At 45.7% G+C, this 11011-nt stretch overlaps 1 protein-coding gene across 1 annotated transcript in view; it reads right to left on the reverse strand.

Moving 5' to 3' along the window:
• Window positions 1-202: 202 nt before the first annotated feature.
• The window catches only part of LOC311111379 (alpha-ketoglutarate-dependent dioxygenase FTO-like), a gene marked incomplete at its 5' end in the record, with an annotated part of 128115 nt that continues 117306 nt past the window's right edge, over window positions 203-11011 (reverse strand). Inside the window, 2 exons of the mRNA XM_084154096.1 lie at window positions 203-2795; window positions 3425-3565. Of these exons, the coding sequence (XP_084010222.1) occupies window positions 2789-2795; window positions 3425-3565 (148 nt within the window). The 3' untranslated portion in view covers window positions 203-2788. The remainder of the gene's footprint in view (window positions 2796-3424; window positions 3566-11011) is intronic.

The following is an 11011-nucleotide window of genomic DNA, read 5'->3' on the forward strand; positions in this document are numbered from 1 at the left end:
AGCCTGGTAAATGGAATGTGTACATGTGTAAATGTGCATGCACGCACAAAAGCACGTGCACACACACAAATACGCACACAGACACACACACGGACACACGCACGCACAGACACACAGCGAGGCCAAAGTGGGATACAGTGTGATGATGAACATGATGCAGGAGCCTTCGACACAACAGACAGCACCACACAGAGAGCAGAGGGTCATAAAACACTGTCTTGGTTTATTTACTGCCTTCCTAATGCTTCAGACAGACAAGCTGAGCTGTGAAGCAGAGAGCACATAGTAGTTCGACTCAACAATACCGCCAGTCTACTGCAAGTCTACAATCTCAACCTCTGTCAACATACAAAAAGATTAAGCAAGAGAACAACAATTTGGCAACCGTTAACATTTGAAATTGGAAAAACTTTCAGAAGTAAAAAACAACTTTTAACACTATATATAATTTCTACTTCATGGTGATATAGATAGATATAGATAGCGAAAGAAATTGGTAACAATTAATTTGAACTAGACACCATGACCTCTTCATAACCCTTCATAAAAATGTCCTAACCATGTTATAAAGCTTCATACCACGAGTCATAACTTGTCAAAACATGCCATAAAGCTTCAGTTATGACAATGACACAAGCTATGAAGCATTATGACATGTTTACAACATTGTTATAAAGGCACTATGGTGGTTAGTTCAAATAAAGCAGGGTTCCCCAACTGGCGTCCCGCGGGAGGTGTTATTTGCCCCCCCACAGTTTAAAAAAGAAAAAGAATACACTTCTTTACTTTTTTTTAAATTCCCAAGTATTCCGATGCATAATAGAGAGACAAGTAATCATATACAAATGTAAGCAAGGTTTGAAATTATTATGTTTTAGTCAAACATTATATCTGTTTGGGCTTCTTGCGGTCAATTTAATTGTAATTATGTTCTGGCCCCCCGACCATTGGCTCAATAAATAAATCGTCCCGCGGCTGAATCTTGTTGATGATCCCTGAAATAAAGTGTTACCAAGAAATAAAAAAGAAGGCTGCTCTGCTTGGCTTTGACAACCATCCCATTTCCACCCATAGCTTCTCTTTCCTGGCTGGTTTTGTCAGAAGCTGTGGATCTGAGTCTCTGGCCTGCAGCGCTACAGGGCAAGTGGTGCTCTACACGCTTTAATACTAATTAAAAGCCATTGAACAGCTGCAATTATGAAGAGAGAGTGGCAGTTGGGATGGGGATCCTTCTATCAGCCCCACAGTACAGTAGCTGCCTTTCAGCCCTACAGTAGCTATCTGCCTGGGCTGCCTTTCAGCCCTACAGTAGCTATCTGCCTGGGCTGCCTTTCAGCCCTACAGTAGCTATCTGCCTGGGCTGCCTTTCAGCCCTACAGTAGCTATCTGCCTGGGCTGCCTTTCAGCCCTACAGTAGCTATCTGCCTGGGCTGCCTTTCAGCCCTACAGTAGCTATCTGCCTGGGCTGCCTTTCAGCCCTACAGTAGCTATCTGCCTGGGCTGCCTTTCAGCCCTACAGTAGCTATCTGCCTGTGCTGCCTTTCAGCCCTACAGTAGCTATCTGCCTGGGCTGCCTTTCAGCCCTACAGTAGCTATCTGCATGGGCTGCCTTTCAGCCCTACAGTAGCTATCTGCATGGGCTGCCTTTCAGCCCTACAGTAGCTATCTGCCTGGGCTGCCTTTCAGCCCTACAGTAGCTATCTGCATGGGCTGCCTTTCAGGCCTACAGAGCAGACTAGAGACAGGCCTGCAGACAGAGGCCTGCCTACTAGAACCTAGAGGCCTACTAGACTCTCCTGTCCTTTCCTCTCTAGCACAAACATCTTCCAGCCCTGCTACGGGCACATGCCCTATCCCTATCATACTGCTTCACACATATCCAATATCACACACTGTAAATACTGCAGTGACACACATTCAACCACACACACACACACTTCAGATAAACACTTTCAGTCACATCTTCTGAACAAGAAAGTTGTGAATTGCAGTTATATGAAATACAGGAAGTGAATGGACATTAGAATACAACAGTATCATTAGAACATTAGAACAATATTGAATTAGAAACAGAAAGTATAAATGTACTACAGATATAGGATTTTAATTTGATGTCCCTGTTGTTGCAGTAAATGTCCTGTACAGCAGGAAATGCAAACTTGTAGTGTATTCAAGGTATAAAAGGGCTTCTGAAGTTCGTCATTTCCACTTGAAAATGTCAGACTTGATTTGCCCTAAGTAAAAATGTATTAACCCTTTCAAAAATGTCCATTAATTATAATCCACCCAATAATTCACATTTCCTGTTGCTGCAGGATAATTGTCCTGCTGTGAGAAACTGGTCAAATTAAGATCCTAAATCTGTATGACTATTTGTCATATCCATACACAAAGCTGGTTAAATGTAGAAAAGGAACAGAACATTCATTGAAATAATACATTCCTACACATTCAGTTTTAATTCTGCAGGTTATCCACATTACCATTGTGAGACTAGTTCCAATGCCAGCTATAGCATGTTAGCAAAGCACTAATCAGGGTTCTATCTTCATGGTGCAGCCATGTTGGGTCCATCCAGGCAAAGCTAGATGAGACTGGTTTGGGCGGGGTGGCATGAGGTACAGGGTTGGGTGGGGTTCAGGGTGGGCTGGGGTGTGGTGGGGAAGTGTACCCCCATTGGAGGACGTTGACACAAGCAGGAGCTGGTAGGTCCTGTTCTCTTTCTCTGTAGTCTGTCCTCACGATAGGTGACTCTCTCTCTCTCTCTCTTTTCTCTGTGTCCCATCCTTCACATCCTGACAGGAGGAAACAAAACACAAGCCCAGTCATCCCTCCATTCCTCCATTCATAGCCCGTCCACAGTCACTCACTCCGTCTGTATGACAACAAGTCATTGAGATGTCAGAGTGCAGACAGGGCCGGGACCCGGCCACACACTGCAATTAACAGACGGACTGAAGGAGCCAATGTCTGCATCCCAAATGGTACCCTATTACCTTTATAGCGCGCTACTTTTGACCAGGGTCCATAGGTATCGGGTCAAACAGAGTGCGCTACATGGGGAATAGGGTGCCATTTGGGAAACATCTAATGAGCCAAGCAGAGAGCCATGGTGGCTATGACAAGGCCAGCGTACTGCAGAGTAATGTCTGCTGAGTTTAAATGCCAACAGGACGGGATAATTAAACTGTATTTATGACTAAGGAAGATAACTGCTGGCCAGAGAGGCATCAGTTACAGAATAGGGGGTGGTGGCAACACTATGTAGGTCTATGAAGGAGATGGTTAAGTATTGTTGTATAGTGGTAGGACAATCAAGGAGCTACAGGGAGGTATGCAGACTCATATAAGTGAGTTATTTAAGTGTGTGTGTGTGTGTCTATCTGTGTGCCTGTTTCCGCTTATGTGTGTATCTGCAACCGACCTCCAGAGGAGTGACTCCACCCTGTTGATGATGTCAGCCAGGTCAAAGGGCAGCGGCATGCTGGGGTCGTCGTCGGCCCAAAACGGCCGGTCCACGGGGGCCTCCTCTGGGGGCAGGGTCTGGGCCAGGCTGGAGTGGCACCTGGAGGGACAGACAGGGACAGGAAATAACAGGACAGGTCAGACACTCCTCTGGACATAAATCACCTCTTATACAGACGCCACCATAATTACACATTGTTACACAGAAGCAATGTGAATCAACAGTGGTGGTTCACTGTATTACACACAATATGAGATCTGTATCTGACTGATAGTGAGTTTGAGCAGAGTAGATCACACAATATGAGATCTGTATCTGACTGATAGTGAGTTTTAGCAGAGTAGATCACACAATATGAGATCTGTATCTGACTGATAGTGAGTTTTAGCAGAGTAGATCACACAATATGAGATCTGTATCTGACTGATAGTGAGTTTGAGCAGAGTAGATCACACAATATGAGATCTGTATCTGACTGATAGTGAGTTTTAGCAGAGTAGATCACACAATATGAGATCTGTATCTGACTGATAGTGAGTTTGAGCAGAGTAGATCACACAATATGAGATCTGTATCTGACTGATAGTGAGTTTTAGCAGAGTAGATCACACAATATGAGATCTGTATCTGACTGATAGTGAGTTTGAGCAGAGTAGATCACACAATATGAGATCTGTATCTGACTGATAGTGAGTTTGAGTAGAGTAGATCACACAATATGAGATCTGTATCTGACTGATAGTGAGTTTTAGCAGAGTAGATCACACAATATGAGATCTGTATCTGACTGATAGTGAGTTTGAGTAGAGTAGATCACACAATATGAGATCTGTATCTGACTGATAGTGAGTTTGAGCAGAGTAGATCACACAATATGAGATCTGTATCTGACTGATAGTGAGTTTTAGCAGAGTAGATCACACAATATGAGATCTGTATCTGACTGATAGTGAGTTTGAGCAGAGTAGATCACACAATATGAGATCTGTATCTGACTGATAGTGAGTTTGAGCAGAGTAGATCACACAATATGAGATCTGTATCTGACTGATAGTGAGTTTGAGCAGAGTAGATCACACAATATGAGATCTGTATCTGACTGATAGTGAGTTTGAGCAGAGTAGATCACACAATATGAGATCTGTATCTGACTGATAGTGAGTTTGAGCAGAGTAGATCACACAATATGAGATCTGTATCTGACTGATAGTGAGTTTGAGCAGAGTAGATCACACAATATGAGATCTGTATCTGACTGATAGTGAGTTTGAGCAGAGTAGATCACACAATATGAGATCTGTATCTGACTGATAGTGAGTTTGAGCAGAGTAGATCACACAATAATTGGAGGTAATTGTTGGGTGAGTGTGGAGTGTGTGTGTTATGTAAACACACAGGGAGGACCAGTGTGTGTTTGACCAGGAGGCAGTAGGCTTGTGTGTTTCCTCTCCTGTTCTCTTTATGACTCCCACTTAGACTAGTCTCTATTAGACCCTGCAGGGTGTAGGGCTGTTTGTGTGTGTGTGTGTGTGTGTGTGTGTGTGTGTGTCTGATACGTCTAAGTTTGTGTGTGTGTGTGTGTGTGTATGATCCGTCTGAGTGTGTGTGTGTGTGTGTGTGTGTGTGTGTGTGTGTGTGTGTGTGTGTGTGTGTGTGTGTGTGTGTGTGTGTGTGTGACTGGGGTAGATACAGTATGTGATCTGTTTGAGAGGTGATCAGTCAGGAATGTTTTGTATGCAGCCCTACATGGGCGTGTCATCTGTGTGTGTTGTGGTTTAAACCGTCAATATGATGACAAAGCAACAGTATCCTCATAGTCCAGTGATTAATGCTCCAGTCATTTACACACTGCCAGATGGTTTCACTGGAAAGCCCTCTCCTTTCATCCAGTCAGAACAAGAGAGACAGATAGAGAAACAACCCTTATTCTTATTCCATGGTGTTTCTACAGTACTCTACATTATCTGATTAATGGATTATGACTTCTACTGTTTCTACCACCTAGTCTGTTGGATCAAAATGGATACCGAAGCATCACGGTATGAGATGTCTCAGTAGGAATGTGTGTGTGTGTCACAGTTACTCCTTACTTCACCATCTTCTCCTTCTCCTCCTCCTCCTCCTCCTCCTCCTCCTCCTCCTCCTCCTCCTCCTCATTATGAAAAATAAGCTGGTTGGTGTCTGACTCGCTGACACCCTACCTCCCCCCATCTCCATCCCTACCCCAGGCACCCTGCATCCCCCTGCCTCCCCACAGTCTCTATGGACCCTAACAGGGAGGTGTGTTATGGATGTGACGGGGAGGTCGTTAATGTGGCCAGGGGACAGGCAGTCCAGGCCATCCCTGCCTCAATTTGCGATTATATATTTCAACCAAGGGCCACTTAATACTGGAGTAGTTCTTCAGCTAAGTGGTACCACTTCAGCTGTGGTCGAACCCTCTGATAGGTAATGCATTATACCAAGAGGATGGTATTAACATATACCATTCACATACTGTATATCTTCCACGCCTCAGATCAGGGGCCTGATAATAGAATCTGTTAACATGCTCTAAGTACCATTATGTAGCATATCACTTCATAAATAATAGGATTAGCTGACCTTGGGGCTGCGCGACAAGCCATGTGTTTAAATGTTGTCATTATTTATTTAGGGGCAGAATTAAAGGAAGCGCCACTTCAAAGAGAGGACGACGGACATGCCAGGCATAAATATCTAACTGGATGAAAAGAGACACAGACACACAGAGAATAGAGATACGTGCACACACACACACACACACACACACACACACACACACACACACACACACACACACACACACACACACACACACACACACACACACACACACACACACACACACACACACACACACACACACACACACACACACACACACACACACACACACACACACACACACACATTCTGCTTACATCAGCGGACCGACACCAAAGGCCATGGGAACACAGTGCCATTTGATTTTAGATTTAATTAACTATTCATGTTAGACTGGTACAAAAGAAAACACTGGCCTCTTTTCTGCTGAACAAGGATATGAAGAAAGACAGTGTAAATATGTAGTGAAGTTAATTACGTAGTAACACTTTGCTTATCTGACAGAGAATCTAACCATAATAAACTGGAATGGAGAGATCTTGTTTAACCGGAAATGCAGTAGTTATGAGGATGAGAGTTGTGTCAAATATATTGGAGGCAAGGACATTCAACAAACAGTTTACACACCACCTCCAATAGCTGCAAATACCACACCTTCACTTAACGCTAAAATGGAATGAAATAATTCAATATCTAGTCTGGTACCTTAAACTCTCTTGGGCTCTCATAGAAATTCATTGTGAGCTACAGCACTATACACATTAACACAAATCACCCCTTTCCCCTGGACAAACGGCACGTTAAAGGTAAGGTCAAAGACAAAGAGGAGGGAGAAAGGGAGGGATGGAGAGCCAGAGGACCAGGAGTGTGTTTGTGAGTCTCCAGTGTTCCTATGGATTAACCCTAGACAGATATGGGCTAACTATCCCATCTGGTGCTCTCTCGCCGCTCGCTCAGGAGAGATTGGCAATACAATCACTCATTTCAATTTGCCCTGAAACCCTATAGCCCGGCAGGCCTGCTCAAATAGTATGCTAATGTGAAAGGAATCTGAGCTTCTATCGCCTTCTATTCCACAGAGGCCTTCCATAGTGCAGCCGCACACTGCACTTGAACTGCTCTGTCTGGCTGCCTCCCAAATGGCACCCTATTCCCCATATAGTGCACTACTTTTGATCAGAGTCCTATGTGCCCTGGTTAAAAGTAGTGCACTATATAGTGAACAGGGTGCCATTTGGGCCGCAGAGTCTGTGGCAAGGAGGGGGCTATAGAGCTCTAGCCGCCGGAGAAGCCCACCATATGGCCCAGGCCCCGGCCCCACACTGCACTGCTCAAACTAACCACTTTAGCTAAAGTGAGTGTTAATTATGGACAGGCAAAGCAGTCAATAAAAGGTTAATGTAAAAGTCAAAGGATAAATTCCTTTAAGCATTGCATCATTCCACCATCTCCGCGACCAACGCGGTGCTCGCAGGTCTCTCCTAATCAATACGTTTTACTGTAATGCGCTCCCTATCGATTTCCCCCTAGCTCAGCCCTCCCTCCTCAGCCCACTCACTGCCCTGCCTGGTAAAGAAAGGAGGGAAAGAGAGGAAGAGAAAGAGAGGGAGAGAAAGAGGGAAGAGAAAAGAGAAAAGAAATCCATTGCTGCAAGTAAATAAAATGATTAACCTCTGCTTCACTTTGTTGTTTTCTCTCTCTCTCTCTCTTTATTTGTTGGGAGTGCATGGTTGGTCCAGAGATCAACATTATCATCAGCAGGAACCCTCCATCTCTCCACTAGCCATGCAATTGTGCTGAGTCCACTTATGCAGCCAGGATCATACATTAAAAGCCTCTCTGCTCTTAACAGGATGGAGATCCGCCTAATAGACAACATCAGTGCTTCCGACTCATGCAATTACACTGATAAATGCCACGATTGTGTCAGGCCAAGTGAAAAAAAAAGCAGGCTAACATAGATAGCGAACAACACTTATTGCGTTATTGCTACAGGAGGTCATTTGTAACCACACATGGGAGTAAATGGAGGCTGTTTGATAAAGACATTATGTATGGGATAGGTAGGGTGGGGTTGTTGCCTGATGGAAATGTATTTTAAGGAGATGGGTTGTGATATCTCTCTTTCTCTCTCTCTCTGTGTGTGTGTGTGTGTGTGTGAGAGAGAGAGAGAGAGAGCCTCAGATCACCTGGATCCTCATTCTCTCCACTACACCCACAGTTCCCTTCTTTAGAACTCTGCAGGTGTGAGGTTTAACGGCCTTGGCACCGGAGCCCCAAACCAGAGAATGCAATCAAACGAGTCATGCAGAAACAGGCATGTGTCCCATAAATTCAGACTAGCCGCCGAAGGTGATGTACGCAATCACGTTGCCCAGGATGACAGCGGTTCAGCAGGCATGTCTCGCCTGTACCTGTACACATCTCTGTCTTGTGTAAGAGTCAGTGGGAACTTTGTGTAGTCATGTCCTGTACTGTAAGGTTCCGTCAGGCTGCGTGGTGTGGGGCCTGTGCTATTTCATTTGCCCGAAGGCCTTCTGGGGTCATGCATGCACGGGCACACACGTACGCACACAAACAGGGTCCTCTCAGGCCGTCCTCATTACTGCCGTAGGCACAGCAGAGCGTGGGTAGGGCAACGTCCCAACAGCTTCCTCAGGATCAATCCACTAACCACTATTGTCTGCAGACAGACTGTGCTGGCTGTGCACTTTGTGAGTGTGTGAGGTGGGCGATTGCGGAGGAGAGGAAAGGGGGGAGCAGGCGGGGCATCAAATGCGTGACATATGTTCCTTTCATTTTGATTCCTTTTAAAGAGCCCCTGCTAATAAAACTAACATCTGATCCACTCTTTCCTCTAATTAATGGCTGTGGAAAACACGCAAATGCTTTTTGGTCGGGAGCAGGAGCTGAGGTTGCTTTCTTCACCCACGTGCCGCTGTGCAGGACAAACACACAGACACACACACAGGGTGATGCTGCTTGTAACAATGAGTGAGCTACCTTTGGGTGGGACGCCCCGCCACCCTGCCACAGCCAGACTCAGACCCTGTGAGGTCCCCTTCCATCCAGCTGCAGTCTGATCTGGGGCTGCTCATTAAACCACATGAAACAAATAGGATCCTTTATTATTCTACTTTATTAGAGCCTGCAGGACTCCTACATGACAGCAGTGGGAACACAGGACCTGTAGATCTGGGCTGCGGCACGTACGACCACACCATGTACACTTCTGGTCTCTGCAATGCTCCTGTGCTGCATGATTCAATAACTAAGTGAATGAGGCAGAGACAAAGCGGGGCTCATCAGAGCAGAGCACACCAAGTCTCACACCGAGGGTGTTTGATGTGGGCTGGCTGGGTGGGTTGTTGAGTGTCTGGTGCCTCCACCAACCAGATGCCATGCAAAACACACAAGCAGCAAGGTAGTCGCTAAATATCCTTTATAATTGGGGCCATAAAACACAATTGCAGTCTGGACTTGCAAAGGAGGAGTCAGGCAAACTGCTGCTGCTGCTCCCAAACCAGGTGGACGTCCATTAGTCGTTTAACAGCTAAACAAATTACCCAACACCCCAGCCCTACTCTGCTACAGCTCTCCTCTCTTACCTCGGGCTATGGGATGGAATGCGGCTTAATGCCAACATTTACGAGCAGACAACTTTTGTTCAAACGCAATCAGGCTGTAATGAAAAAAGCAGGAACAGGACAAACAGATAGAGCTTCTGTCCACGGCTTCTGGCCGTATGGACTGTATGTGTGTGTGTGTGTGTGTGTGTGTGTGTGTGTTCCAAGAAGGATGAAGAGTGCCTCCAAGCCACCTGTGAGAGCTCCATAGCTTTGACTAATACAGCTGGTTCAGGTCGGAGACCTCAAACTGTAAACAAACTTTTACTCTGGCCATGTCAAGAGCCATAACGACGACAGCCATGAAGACACTGTGGCTAAGACTCAACAGGGACCAATGCCTCAACACGCCAACACAGCCCCCATAATGCAACGGTCTTCCATACATGCGGCCAAATACCAGAGTGAAGCTAATTAGAGTTGGTTTAAAGAGAAATTTGAGTTTTTCACAGTGACTGTGTTTATTTACACAGCCCAGGAGAGAAAACGGAGCAATAAGAGTCTTGATGGAGAGGGTAAAGAGGTTACGAGCCTGTCAGTATTTGCAGTTTTTCACAGCCCAGCGGTTAAAGGCCATAAATCTGCTCTGGGATCAGGAAGAGGGTTACTGCGGGGCTGGGAGCAGTAACTCTTTATTCGTGGTGGAACGGCGCGCTGTTGCTGTGAAAACTTGTTGTTCTGTGAACGTTCCTGTAAAACGATCATTCCACCACCACCCGTCTTCCACCCTCCACCCCCCTCAACTTCACCCCTGGCTCCCCACCCTGATAGCTCCTTCTGGGCATCATGTAGAGAGAGAGAGAGCAATAAGGGGAGGATGATGGATGAGGCATGCCTCGACAGCTATACAGCCTCTCCCCCGACTGACACCCTGACACCTGACCCTGGTCACATGAGAAGGTCACCGGAGACTCACACAATTCCCACCTGTCTGCAGGTGACAATGGCAGGATCAACTTGGGTTGGCTAATTATAGGTATTGTGCCTCAGATTGCCTGTTACAAGCCATTCTGCTGGCTACGGGGTAGGTAGTGTTAAATATCTGAGGCCTTTATGGTGTTAAACTGTGGGACAGGAGCTTTAAACTGTTGCACAATAGATATTAGGTTTCAGATAGGTGGTATACATTAACCTGGTTTAGAAAGAGAGAAAACATTGATTAGAGGAAGAGACTGAATACCACAAATCAACATGTCACATCTTCTTGTACTGCAACAGTTAACAGTTAAAGGTTCGCATTATGACATCACTTCCTGTGTGACCTCACTGAGTGATGTCAGTGAGGCTCCTCCCT

This window comes from Coregonus lavaretus (genome assembly GCF_964263955.1).
Source record: "Coregonus lavaretus genome assembly, chromosome: 37".
Lineage (NCBI taxonomy): Eukaryota > Metazoa > Chordata > Actinopteri > Salmoniformes > Salmonidae > Coregonus > Coregonus lavaretus.